The sequence below is a fragment of the Dicentrarchus labrax genome, unplaced genomic scaffold (assembly GCF_905237075.1).
Source record: "Dicentrarchus labrax unplaced genomic scaffold, dlabrax2021, whole genome shotgun sequence".
Classification (NCBI taxonomy): Eukaryota; Metazoa; Chordata; class Actinopteri; family Moronidae; genus Dicentrarchus; species Dicentrarchus labrax.
In genome coordinates this window covers 5,920,272-5,946,680 of record NW_026136706.1, presented here as the reverse complement: position 1 = coordinate 5,946,680, position 26,409 = coordinate 5,920,272, and the positions used below count along the sequence as shown (strand labels likewise).

At 39.9% G+C, this 26,409-nt stretch overlaps 1 protein-coding gene across 15 annotated transcripts in view; it reads right to left on the bottom strand.

Moving 5' to 3' along the window:
- Window positions 1-26,409, bottom strand: part of tns1b (tensin 1b) — a 163,107-nt gene that overhangs the window by 25,462 nt on the left and 111,236 nt on the right. For 12 of the 15 annotated variants that reach the window (XM_051403700.1, XM_051403693.1, XM_051403699.1 and 9 more), the window contains 11 exons: window positions 23,247-23,418; window positions 22,406-22,456; window positions 22,186-22,308; window positions 20,435-20,499; window positions 19,113-19,196; window positions 18,232-18,344; window positions 18,080-18,140; window positions 16,337-16,412; window positions 13,389-13,518; window positions 13,168-13,231; window positions 12,709-12,833 (listed from right to left, as the gene is read on the bottom strand). In XM_051403700.1, coding sequence (XP_051259660.1) covers window positions 12,709-12,833; window positions 13,168-13,231; window positions 13,389-13,518; window positions 16,337-16,412; window positions 18,080-18,140; window positions 18,232-18,344; window positions 19,113-19,196; window positions 20,435-20,499; window positions 22,186-22,308; window positions 22,406-22,456; window positions 23,247-23,418 — 1,064 coding nt within the window. Of the gene's footprint in view, window positions 1-12,708; window positions 12,834-13,165; window positions 13,232-13,388; window positions 13,519-16,336; window positions 16,413-18,079; window positions 18,141-18,231; window positions 18,345-19,112; window positions 19,197-20,434; window positions 20,500-22,185; window positions 22,309-22,405; window positions 22,457-23,246; window positions 23,419-26,409 lie in introns of all 15 variants that reach the window. The other 3 variants (XM_051403696.1, XM_051403708.1, XM_051403707.1) reach the window with 1 other exon arrangement.

Here is a 26,409-nt window from a genome sequence, read left to right as displayed (position 1 = left end):
CTTCCCCTGGCCCCTCACTCTATTCTTTCAGTGATGATGATGATGATGGTAATCAACTGTGATGAGGCCAGCTGTACTATGGTCCCACTCTCACGTCAAATGAAAGCCCAATTTAGTCAGCCCTCTTCAACTAGCTCACGTCTTCGCTTTAGAGACGACGTGACTGATGAGCGATCCACAGAATCCCCACTTGTACTACAGGAAATCTAATCTGTCACTTTACACTGGTGAGCCTTTTTTTTACGGCAAGCAGACTATTTATGTTGAGACTGCTTCTGTGTGTGGTGCTATGTCTGCTGCTGTTTTCATTTGGTGGAAATGCACACGCCTAAGCCTCTGCAAATAAACTTTGACGGCGTTCCTTCATGTGATAAGAAAGGGCATATGTATGTGTGATGTCTTAGACTGTGTGTGTGCACTTCAGTGTGTGTTTTTACATACTCCCCAGGAGGTAAATACTTGCTCTGTGATCCCAAGCACATTAGTCAGAGGAGATTGTCTGCGATCTCGACCCCATAGCCCTTACTAAATTCTACAACAGCAGGGGAGAGTGAACCATGTCTAACCAGTCTGGAATGACCCTTCTTCATTAGAGGAGCAAAAAAATTCTTAGGTTTATCACAAAATGCTTTATAAAACAGAAGCAGACAGACCATCAGAAATGAAAAAAATCGCATCGTATTTGTAAGATGCAGTATGAGGTGTTCAAACGGTTTGCTCAAACGTGTACAAGTCTAGACAGTAAATAATATATTGCAGACATACAAAAACATAGCTCAAAACTGAACTCTACAAAACACGCAGTGTTGCATGGAAGGTGCTGCCAGATATTTTGAAGTTCTGTCAGCCAGATGGTGCAACTGTGTGACCTCTTGATCTTTAAACTTTGAGCTCTGACCTCTGTGGCAATAGATCCCCCTTTACAGCGGAAATAGCATGTTTCTCCTCTAGCTTACATGGACAAACACACCATGTGCTACACTGTGTGTGTGTGTGTGTGTGTGTGTGTGTGTGTGTGTGTGTGTGTGTGTGTGTGTGTGTGTGTGTGTGTGTGTGTGTGTGTGTGTGTGTGTGTGTGTGTGTGTGTGTGTGTGTGTGTGTGTGTGTGTGTGTGTGTGTGTGTGTGTGTGTGTGTGCATTCCAAAACAGTTGGGGGGTCCATGTCTACTGGCCACAAGTGTGACATTAATAAAAAGCAATGATGAAACATTTTCTGAGAACATCCCCTTAGGCCTTGACTGCCACAACCACTAATGGCCAGCCAAGAATAAAGTTTATTTACCCGAGAGAATAGAGAGCCTCTGTAGCTATACATGATAACAGTAAGTATAGCCCAGTGCCATATTTGGTAGTAGTTAATGGCTGAACTATAGATTTGGCAACAAAGCATACCTTTACTGTATGAGAGGGCTCAAGGACAGCTATTAAAGTAAGACTGTGGCCTTGTAAATGATCTACACAAGAGCCTATTAAATCTTCTACGAGAGACTAATGAATTAAGTGTCAACAGAAAGCTTATTGTGGACCTGACAAACTACAGCAATGCAAAAGTTGTCTTGTAAGTGGCTTAGAGTTTGTCAGAGGACTTGTTTTACACACATTTCAAATATTAAATCAGTCAAATGATGTTAAATGCTATGAAAGGGTATTTTCAGTAGTGCAGAAGCACATCAGGATATACAGTACATTTAAATACAGTTAAATACAGTTTGCCAAATGTTGCCAATATCCATAGTCCCAAAATGCTTAGTCAGATGTAAGTACAGGAACTCATTCTGGCCTAATGAACACTTGCACTGCAGCTCATTAAATATAAATGAAAGATTACTGAATCGATGTGTGTGAGTGCAAACCTGCTAGGATTGGGGAAACAAAGGACAAGGTAATGGAGGGTGATTTAGAGCAGATGGTATTGATTGCTATTGATATGGCTGTTCTGTTCACCTTCAAACATTGGCTTTAAGGTATGGTTATAGGAAGTATTATTTATATTCCACAAATATGCCTTAAATTTGAATAAAGTCAATTTCTAAAATATATCTAAGTATCGAAGCCTCAATATTTGTAAGTTCTATGCAAAGTAACCTTTAACCTGACACAGACGTAGTGACTATATTTATCACAAATACTACTGAAATCAAACACAAAGGGATGGAAATAACCGACACAGACACCATGTGCTATATATCAGCCAGACAGTTCATCCATGCAGAGCATTATGTTTCACTCTGGATGAAGCAGAGTCTCAGGAAAAGTCATCAGCGGTCGTTAGCAGCAGGGTTGCGTGGGGAAAATCTTGAGGGCCCAATGAGGAGAGTGTCTGATGAGCTGGCTGTAGCTATCTCGTTCTAGAGGTGAGGAGAAGCTTTGATGGGCTAACTCTTTCTAGCTGTGGTCTGGAGAGACTACAAAGACGGAGCCACTTCATTTTGCCTGAAGCCTCGATAGTTTATGCAGATCCTGCTCAAAGCAACTCTCATTAGCTCTTCTTTTAATCAACATCCTGGTAAATGCTTCAGACACAAGCAAGCCTTGCTCTTGATCAGATACTTCCTGGTGTTAGAGCTATTCATTTGATTCTTTACAGTGGGTTAAACTGTCAAGAATCTCTTGAGTATCTTCAGGCAACAAAAACGTTGTGATTATTGGGATCTAGAATTTTCCAGTGCTTCAAATGACTGCTTTTACTCTTTACTATTCAAAAAGCAAGACAGATGCACAGATAGACAGAAAAAGCACTTCATTGTCCCAATCTAAGGTATTTCTCTGGCATTTTTTTCAGGTTGTGTTTTTGTAGCATTTTACTGTACAAGAACCGAGAGACTTTAGCTCACATGGAAACAGCCCAAATGCTCTGTCTTCCTTATTTTTCTGCCATTTTCTCCCCCTTAATTTGGATTAGCCAGTTCCCTTGTACTCATACTCAATTCCTCTGCTGACCTACACATTGTGTTACCAACCACTTCTTTGCACCTACCAACACAGAGCTAAAAGATGAGCGGGATGGCGTTACACTCCGATGTTATCGCTTTTTCTTAACATCCCATCCCTATCCATGCAGGTGCCCTGAACAACCAGTAGGAGTCACTAGTGCAGTGAAGAGGTCCTGACCTCTCACTGGCTCTCTCCCTTCCTGGCTTTACATTGGTAGAAACACATGAATAAACCTGCTATCACCATCAGACGCTAAATCTGGGTTGTGGGTTGACCTTGTGCCACCATCTGCAATCCTTAAACAGGTGATGAAGTTGCACAATTGAAAAATGGACTTGGCTAGTTTGTGTTCCTTTAAGTTACTGGCAATATAAAGGCAGGTATAATGCTACTTTTCAAGTAGTACTTCTTGTTAAATGAAGAACACAGTGTTATGACAAAGACCGGGAAAGCACATGCATGAATAGACCCCTCTTTATAAAGAAAGATAATAACAAAGGAGGAGAGGCCAGTGTTCCCAATGGAGCCAAAATGAAAGCATTTTTGAGTTCATACTGAAAACTTAGTCCCTCTTTCCTTGTCAAGTTCATCTCCCATGTCCAGCCATCCCTTGGCTCAGGAGGGGTCTATTTAGTAAGCCAAGTGACCCATGCGGGAGGATGCCGCAGGCCAATAACACACCCGTAACAAGACAGCGGTGCCTAATAAAGAATCTCTTGGTCTCTCTACTTCTTTTACTTAATTCTTCAGATGACCAGTTGCTGGACAAGTGCCTATGCAAAGCCATCTTACATATAATAAGCACAACAAGCATTCAAACACCTGTGAAAAAGGTGTGCGTGAATATTTGAATGTCAACTTCAGACAGTGGCAGCAATTGCTGTCTACTTGAGATGACTACAAAACAGCAGTTAAGCTAGCAAAGTTGGACTTAAAAACGGAATAATGTTGAATTTACCAGACCTATAAACGCCCGGTTAAATATCATCCACAAGAAAAAGTTTGCTGCTGACAGAGAGAAAGTGATTTCTAAGGATCCTCCTCCTACAGTACAAAGACGTCAATACTGGATAAAAATAAATAAATAAAAAGCAGATCTTGTGAGAAGAACTTGTGGAAAGTGAACAAGATTAATTATGTCCTGGCTCTGCTATGGCATTTTTAGCCAGATCAGCTGTGTAAAGATGGCTGGAGAAAAAGAAAGAGGGAGTGTCTGGTCAACAGCTGGAGTAAAGCTGTATCTGTGAGGAGGTAACAGACCACTCATTCATTCCCACACTTTATGGATAGATAACTAGCACTCTCCCCCACAATTAGCAATGTCCTGCAAAGATCTTTACAATAGCCACACTGTAGTACAAAAACACTACCTTATTTTTTCCTGGATGAGCTTCAACTTTCAAGGATTGGTATATAATAAAAGTTAGTAACTTAAATTATATTATATCCAAAGCTAAATAACTTCGCCCTGAGAAGTCGATGCCATATTTGATGTAGCACACAAACACTTGCTCAGTCAGTGGCTGTGGCTGTCGCCTAGCAAAAACCCCTGCCCCTGTGCCCCCGCAACCAGAGTCCAAACGGGGACACTCTACAACACAAGGCACTTGTTCTCTCTTTGTGTCCAACGCAGTCCTTCCTAGAAGGCCTTTATTTTTCTGTCTTGGCTGTTATGCAATGAGAACTGAGCAAAGTTTGGAGTAAAAGCAGCCTAATCCTCCCCAAAGCCTCAGACCAGACTGAGGGATTGATATGGAAGCCTGTTGCCAACACAAAGGACTAGACATTTCACCTCCGCATCTTCTTGGAGCAACGCCACAGCCTGACAATGTCTATGTTTCGATGAGATCACATCCTTTTGGAACAGGATGGCTTTCAGCATCGAGGGAATGGTTGTCAGAACCAGCTGAGAAATGTCAGATGCGAGAATATTCAGGTCAGCAGATATCATGCGAGGTGGACAGCTGCTGTCCAGAGCCTGATGTTCACACTTGAATCAATTCATACAGACATGTACAAGTTAATCTCATTTTCATTTTATCATGAAATAACTCATCTGGAACAGTATAGCTACCATAACAACATCTGCAGAATGGATCAACAGAGAACTCAACCTTCAACTGAGGGATGGAAGTTCATGCTATCCTATCGTCTCCTGCTGAAGGACCCATGAGCAAGATGCTGACTCCAGATCAAGTGTGCTACTGACCTCTGACCTTCTTCTTGTGAGGATAAGTAAAATACATAGGGACTATGGCAATGGTTGAGCTGAGATAATTATTTTGAGCTGAGAGTAGCTGAAGAACCAGGTGAAGCTGAGTAAGTCAATGTCAAATGCTTGATGGACAGAAATTATTCCATATTGGCGACTTTAATGTGTCAAATTTAAGAAAAAAATATAAAAACAGTGCATTCGTTTAGAATTGGTAATGGCTATATTTCACTGTTGTCCGTGGTAATTTACTGCCCACCTGGTTCTTGAACTACTCTTGGGCCAACGGACCATTTGAATCTCATCCGTTGGGCCAAAACAGTCTCAGCAGTGATATCATTCTGTTGCATCAACTTCTATCTCCACCAAGATTATGTAACTCCCCCCCAACTCCACCCCGTCTGTAGCTCAGTAGGCAACACAAATACAGACTTAAATTTGACTTGACTCATTTGAACCTCGCTCTCTTGCTTCAAGAATGTGGCAACTAATAGTCTGTGCCCAACAGGGCAGGCATGGTCAACTTATCCATGCTGTTGGATAAGTTAAGGCTGTGGAGACGGGAACACAGACATCTCCCTGTGACTAATGTGTATGGGATCAAAGAAGAAGCATTAACCTCCTGGAGAGAATTTGCAAAACAACACACACACACACACAGACACAGACACAGACACAGACACAGACACACTTGGGTTGCCACTTCTCGACACAAGGAAATGCTTATTGGACTTTGGATAAACAGTAACTTAATGGACATGAGAAAATAAGCTCACTCATTTTGTTTCCAGAATTTGCTATAGTGGTGTAAATAACATAATTACCTTTATGTACAGTGAATAATAATACTTATTTATTACAAAGTGGGTCTAATTTTTGCAGTGTCCCCATTATTACCCTCATAAAACATTGATAGAACTGGGAACACTGCTACATTGCAACAATGAAGTTGACCACAGTTGAACCAGGAAGTCAGTCTGCAAACCGATGGATGTTTACAATTGACAGTTTGGGCGGTTTTACAGTTTGCATTTGTTTTTTTTCTTCCAAGTAAGTTTTGCTAACCTGGAGGTTTATTTAACACCTGTGCCCCTTTAGACTTGTCGCTCAACAAATTGAATTAAGCACGATGCTATTATTCCTAATAGAAATGATGGCCAATACTACAAAAACAGAGCCAATATGTTATAAATATAAATGATCCTCAAAGCCACTAAAAACAGACTGCCATATGTTCCTGCAGTGTGTCTCAACTGTTCATCAGTATTGGATAAAAGCATTTTGTAAAAGGTTAAACTTTAAAGGATAACTTTCCATGTAAGATTAACATATAAAACACAATGTGGCCAAGTGTTCGGATAATAGATAACCTCATGTCAATAAGTAATTAAGTACATTTCCAGATAAAATGAAAATCAAGTTTCAGGTTCACTGCAAATTTCCACATCTACTAGTATCCAGTACTGATCATGCTACTCACATGTTGTGAAAGACGCCAGCTGATGAATTTGTGACAACTTTTCTCTCCGGCGTTATAAAGAGGAGATGAAACTGGACACAAAGTTGACAACTGAGCTCTTCAACAGCTATCAAAGCTTGAAAAAAGGGAAATCAAAGAAATGCTGGACACACCATGTAACTCTTAGGGACTGTCCGACTGTGCTGCACAGCAGCATGCACAAGCCCACACTGACATTCTCTGTCACTCCTCCTCCTGTGAATGTGTGCACAAAAGAGCTTCACAGTCCAGCGGAGGAGTCTGCCTTTAACTCCTCCGACTCCTCAGAGGAGAGAGAGAGGATCTCTTTAAGCTTGAAGTGAAGTAGTACAAACCAGTTTAGGACTGTTTAAGATTTAACATGGCAAGTTTTGACCAAATGATGAGACTCTGATCAGACCCAGAGAGGAATGAGATTTAAAAATGACACTTAGCTACTTTTGTTGTGGCTTTACCACAGTTGAATCCTCATCCTAATGAAGCGGTTCGGGGACAAAAATAAAGCAGAATTTCCTGCTAATATAGCTTTGTGTAAATGAATAGAATATATTTTATCTCCCCAAAAATTCTAAATTAATTAGTTTTTTTTTAAAGAACTGAATGACTCAAAACTATCACTGAAAAAAGATTTAGCTCTAAGCAACTTAGATGTTGAATTATTAATATTAACTAACAGTTTTCTCACATTTTTTTTTGTCTCTCATCTCTCACCAGTATTTCATAAATACATTGGGGTGGCTTCCTGAGTCAATCACTGGGAATGAATGGTAAACAAATACATAAGGGCCCGTCAATCCACAAATGATTATCCAGTTACAAAAATAGGTATCCACCCTTCACTGTCAGAACTAGTGCACGATACAGGTGACTGACAGGATCTGCTTGTAAAAAATTCTATTTAAGTAAAAGACACTTAAGTCAATTCATTTTTAAATCATTATAAAGAATACATTTGATGACTACTAGTCAACTGGTAGCCAAAATAAGATGAATGAGCTGGTGATTGTGAAGCATGAAGCAGCTGATATGGTTCCCACTTTAAATCAATGCATTTTGTAGTTGGAAACGGATGTTTTAAGCCTGACACGTTGACTATCACTGTCCTTGTTGGTCCTTGGTCATGTCCTCAGTTAGGCTGCTTCAGCTCGACAATAACGCTCTCATTCATTTCACTGACAACACTACACTGGCACAGCACAGCAAGGATGCCAACACAGAGGACATGGAAAAATGAAGGGTCATCCAGCAAAGTGGAATATGGCTACTGCAACGCCATCCAACATCGTCTGGCAAAGCACTGAGTCCAATTCCACATTCCTGGTATATTACTTATTTTAAGTGAATGACGTAAATCTATTGTTTACCTTGGAAACACAGACTCAGGGATACCCAAGGACAGTTGCTGCTGAGTTGTTTTTAGTATTATAAACCATTTTGAGGTGTATTCACGCTAATCAAATAAGACTTCTTGTATCCCATTTAATCTTCACACAGGTACCAACCCAGCCTTTTGTGTTTTTTGTTACGCAGAGCTATTTTGTCTGACTGCAGTGTTAGACAGATTTATGGACAAAGGCAGAAGGCTCTAGATTGAGTTCTGTAAGAAGGAAGAATGGAAAGATACAAGTCAAAAGGTAGCATATGGTCACAAAAACCAAGGGTCATCCTTTAGATAAAATGACTTGTTTGGCAACTGAGGATTTCATCGTTAGAGACTGTTTCTTCTCTTAAAACTGCCTTTAAACGTTGTTGTGTCTTCTGGTAGGTGAATTGTTTGTGCGATGGTTTGCATTTTTTCTTGTTGTGTTTATGCAAGGTGCAGGCACGACAAAAATCCCTGTGCTGAAACTCACCCACAGCAAGCTGTTGCCATTTTTACAGAATAAACACAATGAAAGTCAACATCAATCTTTGGAAACCAACAACCACATAGACAGCACTTACCCAATGTTGATCCCAACAAAACATTGGCCCTATAATTTAAAGCTTTATGCAATGCCTTGATAAGCAAAGAGGGCATAAAACTTGTTGTAAGTAGCCTAGCGATTTCCTCACAAAAGCAGCTGCAATCCTGACAAAGTGCAAACCCAACAACAACAAGACTTTTTGTTTTCCAACACTTGTGAAGATATACATCCTCTCCCCTTTTTTCCCTGTCAGCTCTAAAAGCCACTCCGTCAAAGGAGCACAAATGTGGAGCCAAATGACAGTGGAAACACTCCAGTTTCCTGGAAACCCTTTCTCTCTTGTGTCTGTGAGCCGCATTTTTAACAGTTCCTTTAAATGCTATTTGGAAGCTAAGCCCATCTAAGATGCAGTGTGTATCGCTAAATAAAGTCACGGCACAAATAGCTACTTACGGGACACGTTTGAAGTCTTATCGAGAACTCTTAAGTGGGTGTGAGTGTGTTTCTGTGTATGTGCACTTGCTCACTTTCATCATGTGTTTATGCTCATGTCTAAAGCTGTAATTGTGCTTATGTGTGAGTGATGCCATTAAAGTCAAATTAAGCCTTGACCACAGTATCATCATCAGATGACACGATGAGGCAGGAGTCCTAGACTGGGCTAGACAGAGAGAGAACACACACACACACACACACGCAAGCACACACACACACACACACACACACACACACACACACACACACACACACACACACACACACACACGCAAGCACACACACACGCAAGCTCACCTCCACAAAATGAGAGGAGACTTACACCTATTCTATTTTAGCATGGCCTATTTCAAGCTGTGCGGGATAAACACTTTATGGGCAGTGATAGAAGGTAGCCAAGTAACCTCTGACCTTTGGCTGTCTGAGAGACCAATAAAAACACTCCAGGAGGGAAACAAGGACACTAAAACAGGACACTCTTCAAAAAAGTGACAGTCATTTTGTGAATTGTCCTTTAAAGGATCAGTGTGTAGCATTTAGTGGCATCTAATGGGGAAGTTGCAGATGCTAACCAACCTAATACCTTCTAAGTGTGTAGGAGAAACTATGGTGGCCGTTAAAAAAACCCCAAAGGCCTGACAGACCTAGGCCTAGAGCCAGTTTTTGTCAGTTCTAGGCTACTGTAGAAAAATGGCGGACTCAGTAAAGTTTCTGTTTCGTTTAGTCTTAGTCATGCCAACAATGGTGGAATGTAAATAAGTACATTTACTTAACTTACAGTACTTAAATACAATTTTGAGGTGCTTACTTGAGTTTTTCCATGTTCTGCTCTTTTATACTTCTACCCGACTACATTTTAAAAGGAAAGATTATACTTCACTACATTTATTTAAGATATATACACATATATATATATATATATACACACACAAACACACACACTGCATAGTGACATAGCAAATTAAGACTACATGGAAAACGTGCTCACTTGGCCAAATATGATGCATTATCATTGATTTAACTACCAAATAAGTAGTTAAAATGAGTTCTGCTTTGACTAGATCAAAATTATGATACTTGCAAATCAATGTGAAATTATTACATTGTACAGTACATTTTTGATGATTACTTATGCACTTTTACTTATTATTCTGAATGCAGCATTTTTTAGAGTGAATTGTAGTACTGCTACTTTTGCTTATGTAAAAGCATCTGAAAACGTCCACCACTGCATTCCAGTAAGGATGTCCTACAGATTCTGACAGTTGTGTTCGTTGCAGAAGCTAAACTGTCACTAAACCCTGGAGAACATAATCTCTGGAGTGGATATGGAGTGCAAAATCAGTGTTGGATCATGCAGAAAATCTACTGATCACTATGAAATTACTGTATCTGTGAATACGAATTCACACTTAAACATTGGAATATCTCTATGCATTTATAGGATGACAATATTTTCCCTTTATTGGTTATGTAATAAATAACCAATACATATATTTCTCTCCACCATTAACAAAAAAATTAGCTTTTATTTGCAGCAAACAGGAGTAAAGTTATTCCAGTGATTAAAAAAAACAAGCTGACCATCCCAACAGTTGCACTACATTGGAAGGCAAAACAACAAGCTTCCTGCTATCACTTAGGGCGTAGCATTGCTTCCTTTTTTGGGTGGCAGAGAAAGTAGCACTTTGGTCACAGAGTGACCACCGCTCCTTCAACAGGAAGGCTCTGTCCATGCCTGTGGCTAAACCCAGGAATGTCTCGTATTGCACTCGCGTCCCACAGGGCCTTTGGCTTCTCTGCGGTCATAATTTCACCACAAATGAATTTAGTGGTACCAGTGCATCTCCTCCTTTTTAAAACACGATTTACCAGTTACATCTAGGTCTGCATGAAAACCTCATAATGCTGATTATGGAGGATTTGTGAAACTTGCATGGGCCAAAACATTGTGTAAATAAGGAGGTTTTTTTATTTACTTTTATGTACATAAAGCTTTTCTCCAATGATGATATGGTTTTTGCAATGTGGGAGCAACTTTGTGATGCATTAAAGTAACTAAACAGTGCTGTATGATACAAAAACTAAAGCATTTATACCTGTATAGACAAATGCTACCCTGTGTCTTGTATCATAAAACATGAACAATACTGGAATGAACTTAAATGTGACTTCTGTTTGACCCTGTTGCGTGGGAGTTTTAAAGAGATGAAAGTGTGAAACAGTCTTTAAATCCCATTAGGACGCAGGCTGAATCTTTCCTGTGTCAAGACAAAAACAGCCTTGTTGCAGAGGTCAGCTCGGTTACATGCTGTTTATGTGTGTCTTTCTGTGTGTGTGTGTGTGTGTGTGTGTGTGCGAGTGAGAAAGAAAAGATAGAAACTATAAAAGAATCCCAACTTCCTTTCAACCACATTGAAATGCAGTCACATGTACAGTTTACACAACGTTCATGTAAAGTTACCTTTCACCTAGAGGTTCACTAAAAATACATTTCCAGACACAATCCTCACTGATACCGACGGCTACCGAAGAAAGCTTGTGCACTCTGTAGTTGGAAATGGACTGCTACTGAGGCGTGTTTGCTCAAAATTGACAAACATGTTCAAGTAATCCAGTGGTAATGACTCACACGCAGTTACATGAATGTGTGGCTTGTTACATGAATCTGATAATGTACTTACTGAGAATAAGGTAGAAATAATTGTGGGGAAAGTTATTGCATATTAGCCTAAAGTGGCCATGAGGGCCGTGGCTGTAAAGAGTCGGTGTAATTAACACCTTGTTAACTTTACAACACACAAGAGGGGGGCAGAAGTAGTTCTACCTTCTCTATGTGGATTTCTGTCTGTGTGTGAAAGATACAGACATTTTACAGTATGTATATATTTAGAATTGCGCAGTGTGCAACAAGGTCAAAAAGTCAATACCCAAATATCCTCCTTCATACATCACAATCACTTGCAAAGATTCTGCACAATATCCCGTTTTCTTCCCTTATTCCAGAAAAAAACATGGCTAATGAAAATGAATATTCCACTAATATTCTAGTTTACATGCAGCTGTGCATGCTCCGATTAACGTAACTGTTAACCTTTTCCCTCTCTCTGTTTCCTTCCCTTTCCCTCATTTACAAACTGGTTTTGCATCAAAGGAGGATTTTTCCATGGATGGCGGACATGTTTGACCATATGAACACCCTCTCTCCCACTTTCATTTATTCAATCACCGACTTGAAAAGGTCAGCGTTGTGACATTTGCGCACATCCAGAAACCTGTTGATAACCAAGCCTTTGTTTAAAAGTAGGGGTTTCTCCTTCCCACCAGAAAGGTGTGCTTTTCTCTGTTAAAACTATTAGTTGGTTTGTTTACAACGCACAGAGCTGACCATAAAACAGGCAAGAGGTATTCTGAATGCGCTGTATATATGTCCAAAGACTGCACCTAAATCCCCCAAAATATCGCCATATCCCATGTGTTGTGGAAAATGCTAGTTTGGAAAAAATTTATTGTCAAATGAAATATAGTGTAAAATTAGTGTGCAACGTAGTCACTGATGTTACTTCTAAAACTGCTATTCATGTATACGTATTTTTATGTATGCAGGACTGAATCTGTGTGGACCAAATGCTAAATACAATCTATAATCCAGCTGTACTTACCATCAGTGTTGTCCTCACAATTCTGGTTGAAGTTTTCGTAGGAGTCCCAGCGGATCAGAGTGTCTTGTGTGTTGTAGTCGACTGAGACGCTCGGCCCATTTTCCAGGTGGTCCACACCTTGACCAGAAGTACGAAGAGACAGAGCAGAAAATGTGAATGTCTTTAAATCATAAGAACATTCAAAAAGAATGAAGGAGGAGGCCATGATGTTGTCACTTACCTAAAACTTTTTAATTTTATTCGCTTTATAACAGATCTGAGTGAGAATTTCTTCATGATGTAATCTAACTTTTACAACCAAAAGAAATCCAACTGAGAGCCTTTCTTGCATCTCCTACTCTCTCACCCATCTGCGTATGTGCTATACAGTCACTTGAAGGTAAATATGGCCTAAAAGTAAGTATAAATGTGGAAAATGCTCCTGTGCACCAATAAAACTGGACACATTGATTCTTACCATGTATTTTCTCTGGCCCAAAGGAGAAAATAAACTCCACTTTTCCATATTCTGGGAACCTGTCATCTGCACACAGGGAATAAAAGAGGGAACTTAGGTCAACATATTCAAAGGCAATGCATCCACTGAATACAATATTAACAACACGGTAATATTTCAAGAGGTTCAGATTTTACTCATTAGCTACTGACCGTATAAAAACATTTTTGCACATAGTTCTTACCTTTGAATGTCTCATCTAGCTCGTCTTTCCCAAAGACAATCCCCAGGTCATGAACAGCGCAGGTGTGGAACTGCACCCGGAATATCACATCTCGACACGGGCTGCGGTAGCGCTTGTGGTAGCACTTGAGCTGGAGGGAGAAAACCATCAGAAGAAATTTTAAAAACAAAGACTGTACGGTGTATGCATCGAGCAGTGCCAACAGAGATCAACAGGTCAGTTTAATAGGGTTGGATTCCTTTTTAACGCCATAGGTACACTGAATATCAAATAAATGTCAGTTCAGGATGTGGCTTATTTATACAATGTGTCAATTCTAATAAGAAAAAAAAACATTTTCAGCAAAAAATAAGCTGCAAAATCAAATCACTTATACTGCGGAGCTGAATATGGCTTCAGTGCTGATACACTCAGAATACCAAGTGAACAGAATATAAAATGATCTTTGTGAAACACAAGCCAGGGATATGCCAGCTTGATTCAGTGCAGTTCTTCCTTTACACTGGCTTAGAGCTAGAAAAAGCATTTAAGACTCTTCATGTGTATATATATCCCACCTCGTAACGTATGTATGGCCTTTCCACAAGCTTTATTATCCAAACTGTTTCTCCCAACACAAACAGCTTTAAGAGCAACACTAAAACCACATACAGGAAAATCTTCCCTCTCCCTCCTGCTGTTTCCTGATGGGCAGCCTGGACCTGTTAGTGTTTTACAAGGACCTCACATTTACAGGTACTGGAGGAATATTTAACCTCAATGTGAATAACTTGCAGCTAACAAACTCTGGCAGTAAAGAATAAAAAAAATCGTCATTGTAACAGTAGGATGTTTTTCAGTTTGTCAGTGAGCATTTCCAAGCGTTTAATGTTTTCCTTTTACGTAATTATATAGAATTACCATGATGGAAAACTTTGACAATCAGCAGCAACTAAAAAGTACATTTAAATATGATTAAATATGACAGTGGGACTGACTCGCTTTCCACAAACCTATTTTCTACCTGTGTGGCCAAATAATACCAAAACATATGAGGTTCCCAAATCCACACAAGCAAATAAAGGATTGAGGACGAGTAAAAGGCAAAGTAGAATATCCTGTGGCTTAGTGCAGCTTTCTGGGATATGGCAAACCTCCCACTGAGGGGTCTGTTTCATGAGGAAAACAATGCCAGTGAGCCAGAACAAAAAATAAAAGGAGGAAAACGGTCATTTTAAGCTTACATGCATCATTTTCACGCACAAGAGTTAAACTAAGTCCTTTCCACCCTCATGTGTTGCCTAAATAAATCATCCTTAATGTTAAATCGCTTTTTTGCCGGGAGTTGGTGCCACTGCCAAGTTTGTACACTAAATATGAAGCAGTGGGTTAGCTTAGCTTAGCACAAAGACTGGAAACAGGGGGAAACAGCTAGCTTGGCTCTGTCCAGAGGAAGGTCATTCTTTTTAAAAAATCAACCTATTAGCAACTTTAAAGCTCATAAATTAACACATCTTAACTTATTTGTTTAATTCATACAAAAAACAAAAGAAAGAAAGTCACTGCACCCAGTCCAGCATATAAACCCTCTTAAAACCATAACTTATAATATATAATATGTTATTTAGAGAGCTTAAGAGGAGCTGCTCGGTGGCTATAGGTTCATACTTACAGTACAGACATCAGAGTGGTCTTTAATAAAGCAAATAAGCATTAAAAGTTGACTTGACGTTGAACTTTAATAATTAAAATGTCACTGGCCAATGATAGAAGAAAACCATCATGTTTATAAAGATTTTCCTCTGAGATTATCTTTTTGTCATCTAACCATTCAGTATTTAGTCATTTTTAGCAGTCATATTATCCACAACTAAATCCCACAGCACAAATACATGCCAGTGGAGTTTTGAATACAGGAGCATTTGGCCATAAGGCCACAGCCCACATTCTCTGTGTTATCTGAATAATAACGAGCATCTGCAGCCACGGTTCAGTCAGATGATGATTTCAGCAGAATCCATTAGTCTGTCTTAAATAAAGGATGAGATATAAGCTCAGCTCGTAGGGGCCAAAACAGAACGGCCTCGAGCTTACAGTAAGTGCTCCTTTGAAATTCCCCTCACTGAAATTATGAGCCCCGAGGACATTTCACAGACAGTATTATGGGCTGAATGACAGCAGAAGCAGAAACTTTGCTGATGTGTGCAGTTTTTCTGCTTGAACTATATGCAAAATAAGCCACAGGTGCTACTTTACTGAGGATCGTTTTTGATTTTAAAAGTGAGAATGAATTTATAAAAGTCACGTGAAAATATCAATGAATCAAAACCCTTCATCTGACAACTTACTTTTAAATGATTATGTCATGTTAACATTGTACCCTGTGTATCCCAAACGCTGTTGGAAAGGAAGTATATTGCCATTTTGCCGTCATAGTTTCCATCAAACATATTGTGTGCTAATTAGGGTCTATAAACCAGGCATAGGACCCACTCCAACTGTCTTCCCCCAGGTTTTTATGGCCCTATTTGCTCTGTGAATGAATACTATAAACTGCTACAGCACATGCATTCAGTACATACACCCGGTGTCAGATTGGAAAAACCAACAGGATTCCCTCAATACTAATAAACAATAAAAATCTGTGCATCCTCTACCTTTCTGCAGCTGTTTTCATTGGCTTTCTATAATAAACATAATTTAACATCCAATTATTTTTTTCTTTCTTTTTGGCAGAAGTAACATGTTGGGGGAAAAAGTAAGACAATAAACTTTGTCTGCTATTGGCTTCATGCGTAGGAGTTAAACCGGTGACATGAGGAAAAAAAAACAATGTTCTCCAGCAGTGTTTCTAGTTTCTTGTTTCATGTTTGAAATCTGCAGAATGTGATACAAACAGTTAAGACATTACACAAAGATCAGTTGCTGTCTTTTTCATCAGGCACTTGCTACTGAAGTATGACTCTTACCAGAATGTCCCCTTTCAGAAGAAGACCAGGTTCAATGGTGATGCAGATGCTGGTCTGGCTGTCACCCTGAACATTACTACAAAGGAAAAAAGCCACAGTGTGTTAGATAATGAGCCTGCCTTCACCATTACTGCTATGAAAACGCTCACAGTAGAACCAAACATCTCTCCACTATATCACTTTTCTTTTTGATGTTGATGTCTAGGTATAACCATGCACACATGATCTAGATTGTCTACTCAGAATCCCTTATTTGCTTTAACAGTGGCCGTCACAGAGCGTAACCGCAGTGCAGTGCCGGGCTAATTTTGGGTATTAGTGTCTACATGATTGTCTAACTGGGAGAGTAGGATCAAAGGATGGCGAGTGCTAATAGGGATCATGTGAGAGGAAGTGGGGAGGAATATGATTTGGGGCTTTACGGGGTAGAGAGTCTGGAAGTATATGTGCACTGGTTGTTTCACACTTAGTTATTGTGTATGCTGCAAATGTGTTTATAGTATTGACACTATTGTAAGAATAGTCATAGTAGAAACCGCTCAACATCAGCAGGCTTTACTATTTACAGTAGTGACTTCATGTCACTTTGTAACAGCTTGAGGGAAAAAGACTGAGAGAATACAGGCAGGACCTGATGGGGATCAGGGAGTTTAAAGATGTGGTAACAAACCCACAGATAATTATCCCTCAGCTTTATGGGGCATTTTAGCATCTTTCAGCTCACTGTTTTGGTTCTCTGGCCCACAAACTCTGCACTCATTAGCCTCATTTCTAGTTGTAGCAAGCAGCTGTTTTCAGCAAAACAAGCTCCGGCTCTCACTGATAATGTTACCTGCTCAGCACCAAATTCCACCAACTCCAAATGAATGCTGATGTTGCTTTGTGTTGGTTGGATGTATAGACTAGCATTTGTTTGCTAACACAGTACAATTTAAAAAGGTGGCAATTGAAATGATGTGTTTACAGCTTGTTGCGTAGAAATATTAATTAATGCTGTTTTAAGCACCACTGCAAGACTTTTATTGTAGTTCAAAAGCATTTTGTTGAAAAGACTTCAAAACATTACATTACTCATTTCCCAGTCAGCCATATTGTGATTCTTTTCCCTGTTCTATTGTTAAGCAATGCTGCCTCTGCCAAGCTGCAATGCATGTAAAAATAATAATCAAAGTTATTAATTAAAATAGCACGTTAAATGTACAAATTGCACTTTTGCATATGGAAACTGCAAGATCAGATATAATAATTTGTGCCTGTGTTATATTTAAACTGTCATACTTTCAAATCTGGTGTACATTTAGCCTGTATGCCTGCCTCACCCATCTGAGGGCAGTGCAGCTCTCCCCTCTTATCCTCTCCTCTAACCTCCCTTCAGAATCCATTATTTCCTGTCTGGCCCTGGGAACCAGCGGGGTCCTCTGGCAGGAAAACCCTGCAGGCGTCCACACAGATGCCTGGCTCTTTCATTGGCTCTCCAGTCTCAAATGATACTAGAAGTGATTGTGGGATCTAAAGTAGGGAAACAAGAGCCTGCAGCTGGGGAGGCTAGCTAAATACAATAACGTGAGGCAAGCGCAGAGTGTAAACTGGCAAGAGGGATGATGTATGTGTATATTGGGGGGCAGGAGAGTTGAGGGAGAGGCTATAAAGGAAAATCAGGGGTTTTATTATTGAGCCATTATGAGCTTGCTATCCCTGGAATCTTGTAAAAGCATTTGAGTGTGAGTATGTTTTAAGACTTACTAGATCCCAGATGTGTACACGGGCTGCATGGCCTGGTAGATTTTGAGAAAAGGACGACAACCTGGAATGCAATTTTGGAAAAGTTAAACATAAACAATGTGTGCGAAAATGCTTAGGCTATGTGTGAGCGCACATGGGTGCATTACACCCACCTCCTTTAGACTCGAAGTTGGGGATGCCGTGCATGATGACATGGTGAAGGAAGAGGGGTTTGTTGTTGATCTTGATGTGTCCGGAGAGCAAGCCGCTGAAGTACTCCACATACCTGGGAGCAAGGCAGAGGTAGAGAAAAGACATGACAGGTTACAACAAAGATATACATTTATAATCCTGTGGTCATCACAACAGAGAGACAGTATCTTTGGCTCTGACCTCTAGTAACAACAATGAATTTTCAGCTTGTCAGCTGTGCGGACTGAGCCAATCCTGCATCTTGTTTTTATTATAAATCAATCAATTAAATACTTTAAAGCTGCACTAATCAATATTTTTTTAATTAAGAATGGATCAAATGGCTGTGTGTAATGTGAAAGAGTTTGCAAGGAGTGACAAACCCACAGAAAGTTACCCAACTATGCACTCCCTATCAGCTGTTCAGAAGCTTTTATCCTCTTTTGAGTCAATGTTTGGCTCACAAACCTGACTCCCATCAACTCTGATTTCAGCTACAGCAGGCAGCTGTTTACAGTAAAAAAAAAAAAAAAAAAAAAAGCTCTGATAAACCCCCTGTGTGCTACCTGCTGAGCACCAGACAGCAGAAAAAGTTAGTGACTAGCTGGCGAACATTGTGGAGCATTTAGCAGCCAGGTATTTTCTGAGCAACCCATAGGAGAGGAGCGGAAAAATGGGACTTAATTAATACATTTTTAGTTTTTTCAGTTCATAGAAAGACAAAGATACAGTTCACGTCTGGGTCAAACTCATACTATAAACAACAAGTGTAGTGTAAAAGCGTTTTGAGTGGTCGGAAGACTAGAAAGGCGCAATACAAATACAGGTCCATTTACCATTTACCAAGTGAGGCAATACTGACCTTTTCTGAGATGGCTGGCCCACAGGAAGCACTTTGTCTTCATAGAAGCGCTTCATTGCAAACCTGTCCAGAGCCTGGTCAGCACTGCATTTCAACAGAAGTGTCTGGTTTATACACATGTAGTTAACTTTTAAAGCAATTTCCACTCAAGTATATACACAATATATATGTTCAGTATTCCAAGTATATACAGTAAATACACTGCATGTGTGTGCAGTTTTGTCATAGTTATGTATCTTGTTAATCAGAGGAAAAAGGAAAAGCAAACAAAGATAAAAGCTTGGTCAGGTCAATTTTAATGCACCTGCATCTAAAACCCTCATTTGTCATTCTTAAAGTCAGACATCACACAGGCGTCAACACAAAAATAGGAATTTAAACAAGACGCACCTGGCACAATAGACAAAAACACAAAAAAAGTATTAAGATAATTTCTCACTAGAACACCAGATAAGATGAAACATAAACATATAATACATTCTAAATCTCAATGTTAGCCGAGTGTGTCCAGCACATATTTTAAGATATCGCAGATAAAAGTGACTTCAGTATTTATATCCGCCAGATTCTGTGTAACCTCCATCACATAGCACAGTAAAACATATTAATGTTAATATTTTACGTAACGTCTGTTCATGTTCTGACATTTGGCTGCTACTTAAGTTTTCAAAGTAACTTCACGCCAGCTTTAAATTGACTTGTGGGATAATGGGATTATAGAGAAATCTAATAAATTCTCAGGGAAGAGAGAGTGTTAAGTTTTTTTTCCCCGACGATCAGTCTTCCTTTAGAAACAACAGGGAGTCATGCGCTCCTCTGATTGTTTAACAGTTTAAATCTTGCTTTTTGTAAAAGAATGTCCTATTTTGGAATATCTAAAAACAAATCCAATAAAAATAAAGAAAAAACAGGCACTTATAACTTGAGTCTCATGATCCGGCAACTATTTGAGCTAACTCATTGCTTTCTGCTTATAATTATTATATCAAACACTTTCCCCTGGATTTCTCCAAATAAAAGTGTTGTTCTCCAGTCTCATGTCCCTTCTTCATCCGTTCATCACATCCCTTGTCTGTTGTTCAGATGTGGGCTTCAGTCTTGTGATGAACAATGCCGGTTTATTTAGTCTCTCTTCTAATGTCTCTTACTCATGTCTCCCCCGTCTCCTGTTTTCCTCCACTTCTATTTTTCAGAAGCAGAAATTTACAGATTCATCTTGCTCCCTTCTCCCTCCTTTTCTGTCCCCACTTTCTTTCCTCTCTCTCTCTCAAAGTGAACTGAAACTTAACCCTCTGCAGGTATAGTGGAGGCTATGGACCTACCTGGCAGATATGTTGCTGTAATGCATGTAGGCTGCCACCACCACTCCAGTTCTGCCCCGGTTGCCCTGAAAAGACATCAATCAAGCAAGTTGTCAACTACAGATTTTTATCTTCCAGGCCATGATGGTGGCCAACAAATGCATTTTCCACATGTTTATGCTAGTTTTCTTGGGATCATTGGGGTAGTTTTATTCTGGTGTTGTTTTTAAATGCAAAATTTAAGATCCATGTGTAAACAAAATGGTAGCCTCACTACCGACCTTAAAACCCCAAAATGAGAATCTGCAATCACTGCTAAATAGGTATATGACAGGTTTTTAAAATACTGACTTAACACTACAGATTAACAGAATCAATGCTACTAAAGTTTAATGCTGTTGAGCTTTACTTACTTTACTTTAGTACTGCACTTGAAGTTAGGGGACTCATAAGAGACCTTAGGTTGAATAAAAGCTCAAACTTAATGCAGCGGAGGTAGGGATATCCTGACTTTTAGTCAAGATCATACATTTCCCATGATGCAACTTGATAGTATCTTTATGTTGAGCCCCTGCTGCCTAGTAAATGCCCTGTTTGTAACTCAGGCTTTCTGTTATACATGCAACATGATGTCATCAGGGGTATTTCTACCTCCTCAACCACAGAAGACATTTTAATATTGTTTTTACAGGGTAAATAGTGTACCCCAAGACTTGACCACAACCGACTATAAAATTGGTGGAGCACCCCTTTAAAGATTTACTTACAGTAATAATATAAATTTCAATCATAAAAAATTTAAATTATATATGTGACCATACCTATTATTTATCTGGTAAAAAACAAAACAAATACTGACTGGGTATTTCACGGGTAATTCAGTCCAAGCACGTGTTACTATGACAACAAACCAGTGTTGGATTGCATTCGTTTTACAGATCTATCCATCTTCATAACAAGGGTCACTGTGGAGGATAAGTGTGTTCCACATTATAAATATCGCGGCTGCTTAAACAGCGTGGAGCCCGGTGGAAATGATTTGTTGATATGTGGAAACCCAACACGGGCCTGCTTCCTTAGTGACCACCACAAGCCCACACTCTCATCACCAGCGTTACTCAACTCGCAGAAAAATAACAGCAGTTGTTATGGCAGCCGACTTGTTTGTAACCTCCCTGTGGGAACATCTTGGAATGAGGCACAGAGCTTCAGGATCCAATGGTTAATTCTTATGTTGCAAAACACAATCTGAAACACTGCAGGGTTAACGTGAAAATGATGAGGTATTACGCTTGGGATCTCGGCCTAGTAGTTGTATTTGGATATACTTTTTAGGGTTTGCGTCGGCATACTTAGGAGCCAGATGAGTGTGGTTTGCCACAAGAGTATAATGTGATGCAAGGGAGTTTAGGCAACAACAGGAAAATATTGGTCAAGTCAGTTTTTATGGTATTGTTAAGAGTAAAAGGGTAAATAAACTAAAGTAGCCATGATGAGTGGTGTGCACCCCCCTAATTAGTGTTTTTCTAACCCTCGTCCAGCACAACCCAACCCAAACAAGAACACAAAGGGACAAACACTCACACACTAACACTCCACCCTGCATGTCAGTGTTTCACTCAGTGAGAGCGTCATTACAGACATACACAAAAAAACAGCTGCAGCCTCGGGAGAAGTGGGGGTCCTGGGAAAGAGCCTGAGTGAGAACGCCCTCTACTGTCTAGAGATACAGGTTTCCACTCTCACAGCATCTTCTCGTCCCTTAGTCTCACCTTGTTGTGTATGACCACCACGTTGTGGCTGTCCGCGCTCAGCCAGGTGTCCATGGCCTTGCAGATGCTGCAGATTTTGTCCAGGGCTGGAGCGTGGTGGTCAGGCCAGCCGAAGTCCAACACCTGAGAGAGGAGAGAGGCTGTTAGTCAGATTGATGATGATGATGACAGTGCATGAAGGGAGAGGAGAGGAGAGGAGAAATCAAGCTCTCAGGTTTACCTTTGGGTTAAGTTGGCTGATGTCATAACGCTTCTCACTGAGGTTGAAGAGCTGAGGAAGAAGTAAAGAAAAATTTAAAAATGGCACTGAATATTGACAGAGAAAGAAAGAAATGTTATTACTATCTAACACTATTGATTGGTCTTTACTTTTACAAACGTTATTTTAACGTTTACAGCTAAGCTCCCGAAAGATTCTTAAATAGGCATTTGATTGATACATACATACAACTAGCTTACTAGTTGATGATCCATGCAGAATACATGAAAAGAAGCACCAATCTTCTCTGGTCGATTCCTGCTGTTTACTAAGGGTGTCCCACAGGGATCTATTTTAGACAATGTCCTACTCACTATTTATATAAATTACATTGTTTTACACTCATACAGAGTGTATGAGGCAGTGCTGAGACTCACAGAACCCCCTAAAGCTACAAGAAAGTTTCCTACCCTGAAAGTTCAGTAAGAAACAAAGTGGTTAATGGTATCAAATATCCGCAGCAACGGCTTAAATCAAATTACATATAGGTGAAAGTTTTAGGTGGTGAGTTTTGAGTTTGATTTGTAGCAGCCGCTGGCCAGTGAACACCATAGCAATAACAATGACATCAGTTGTAAAGAGATATATACACATACAGATGCTACATAACCACTCTGCTGTGTGAACGGTGTGTGTTGATGTGTAATAGGGACTCAGAGAGATCAGCTGATGATCGGCTGATCCAGACAGCTTTAATTACTTCATGTTCCTGCCTGACCTTATGCGATTCGCTTCATTTATCTTGAAAGTTGATTCCTATATTCCTGCCAGAAATCATCCAGATGTACACAGGAAACTGTACCAGGTAGTTGTGGCCGTGTTTGGAGCGCAGCATGGAGGCGACCTCCCGCAGGTTGGCAGCGTAGCTCTGCTCCTCCACGTTGCTGGGGAAGGAGACCGAGATGATTCTCTCTGTGATGTAGATCAGATCCAACTCGTAGCTCTCCTCCAGGGCCTGCAGCAGACTCGCACTCCTGTCAGAGAAATAGAGACGAATTGAGCCTTCAGCGTGGGTTATTGTGACGATTCAAACTGCACTGAGCAATTTTGCATATCAATGGTCCCACTGCACAAAAACAGACCTGAGGTGGGCTGCTGGACCGCAAAAGATAGCTCTGAATTTATTACCCAGAAGTAATGCAACACATGTGATTTATACACATGTGCTTTATCAGGCCAGTGAGTGTGTGATCACTTTGACCATAGCATACACAGGACAAGGCTGTGTTCATGCATTCTCTGTTCTTATTTAATATGGAAGTTTTTATTTATCATTTCCTCAACAGTTTTCTATCACTGACCATATCTTACACCTTAATTTAGGTAAAAATGGCAAATTCAGTTGGGCAGTTAAAAGCGATGGTTGCTCCTCTCTGAAGCAGTTTGTGATTTAGAAAACAAGCGGACTGTTAACATTTTCCATACCATTGTTTTAAAAGTATACAGTAGGTGAATCATCCCAAGTAAATTATATTTTCAAAAAACCTCCTGGTGGAAATGTTTAATACAGATGAGGTCACTGTCGCATGATTCATTCCTGTGATTTAATATGGAAACACTTGTTTCTTTCATTGAGATCTCACAAGACACATCTATTATAAATTTCAGGTTAGTCTGTACTTTAACCCTATCATTCCATAACCAAAGAGTCACTAATTTGGAGCTAAAGCATTAAAAAAAATAAAATAAATGTGGCTGCTTCTTTAAGCCTTGTTACACTGAAAGTCATGAGTGTCCATAATGCAGCAAATTACATTTCAGATTCAGTCGAACACACAACACAACACTCTTCTTCAAGACTACGAGAAACATATATCCTAATATGGAAAAGGCAACACACTACATAAATACCATATCCACAATGACATCATTTAATCCCAGAGGGGTTCCAAAATGTAAACTCCCCCCTCTGCATTAAACACATGTTGTGTTGTTAGACTTTGGCTGTCTGAGAGGGAAAACAGAGCGATGGGAAACTGAAGTATGAAAATATCACAGCCTACCAAGGATTACAGTGTCCGGGAACCTCATAGACCAAACAAAATGTGATGGCCATTGGTTGAGAAAAGTGTTTCGGTAGAAGTTAGCAAAGATGTTATTTGACCAAGTCTGGTCTGCATGGTGTCAAACCAGGTAAAAAAATAAGAGTGCAGAAGGAGAGAAAAGAGGCATGGATGAAAATGAGAAAGAAGGAACGATTAAAGGAACAGTCGGAACTCCTTGATTGATTTGTAATTTAGTCTCAGGCTTCTTCCTAAAAACAGAACATGACAAAGCAGACGCAGTGCAGTATAATCCAATGCTGTGTTGCCAAGTAATTTAATTAAAAATCCAATACTTATCTCCTTATCTTCTTAATATGCCTCAACAATATTGCTTTGGAGGAATGTTTTAGATTTTTTGGAGACATGAAAAACGACTTCTGAAAGGGAACTGTATAACATTTTTGGAAATGCACTTAATTGCCTTCTTGCTGCTAGTTAGGTTAGGGCCAGTACCACTTTTATGTCCTGTACATACAGTGAACAGTGGCTACAAGCAGCCTATTAGCTTAGCATGAAGACTGCAAAACAGGGGAAACAGCTAGCTTGGTTAGCACAACTCCGACAACTGCAACTAAAAAAAAAACCAACATATATTATTTTGTAAGCTGGGGAGACTTTCTGTCTTTTTGACGTGTTCATTAGTGAGCTTTAGATGTGCTGTGAGGCAGATTGTGTTACCTGTAGACAGAACCAGGCTAGCTGTTACCAGTCTTTATGCTACGCTAGGCTAACCAGCTGCTGGCTGTTGCCGTATATATATATATACACTGGACAGATATGATAGTGGTATCAATTTTCTCATCTCATTCTTGGCAAGAAAATTGACAGGCGTATTTCCCAAAACACTGGACTATTGCTTTAATTTCAACAGCTTTCGTTAAGTTTAAAAAGGCAATGGCAGATTTTTAATTTCAGGGTGAACTATTGCTTTAAGTGCCTAAGCTGATCTTATCTTTTTTTAAATGTCTCCAGAGGACGTGGACAGTGAGATGAAGAGGTTAAGGGAGAGGGAGAGTGTTTGGCCCCTTAGCGCCCAGACTGAAACATATTTCCCACATTTGTCAGCTATGAGTAGCCCCAGAGGATATTGCTCATACGTCTGGGAGAGAAGAAATCTCCAGGTTCACTATACAAATACTGTAACCTGCTCTGGACTGTACATCTGGACCCACTCAAAACTTGCTTACTGGAAATTATTCATCTCTAGCGATAGAGGAGAAACTGATATGTCACACATGTTCTCTCTCATGTGTCGTGATAAACATCTTACTTTTAAATTCTTGTGAAGAGATTCTGTCTTTTTATGTTTGTGATTTGCAAAACTTCTTTTTGTTTTTTTATCATGTCTTTTACCTGCATCTCTCTCTCATTCTTTCTCTCCTGTACCCATCTCTCTTAGTATTTCCTCTTGTCTGTTTCTCTCTCTTTCCATTTCCCTCTCTGTCTGAGCATATGTATGCGTTTCGCCTCTGGGTGCAGTCAGGGCCAATATAGACCTGTGGTTTGGTCCTATTCCAGATCTACCAGCATGCTTTGACCGGCCGAGCGCCAACCTGCTTCTCATCAGCTGAAGAGATGAAGCGATTGCTCTTTTTCTGCATATCGCGTTTGATGAATGAAGCATTATCTCCACACGCTCAATTTCAGTGCTGCAGTGATCTCATTTTAGCATTTGGACAAACACCAACTGTGAACTAGGAATGTTTTATCAGGAAACCTGAGACATTAGGCGGCAAAAAACATTTTGCCAGATATTTCTTAGTAATAAAAGTGAACAACCAGGACTTCTGTCTCTTCTAGTTAAAATACTGAGAGCCCTCCTTGATCTCAGCATGTGTCTTCATTCTGTCATACTTTCTTATATACCAACAGTTTCTCACGATCTCAAGGGTCAGTATCGGCCTAGGTTAAAGTCATTAC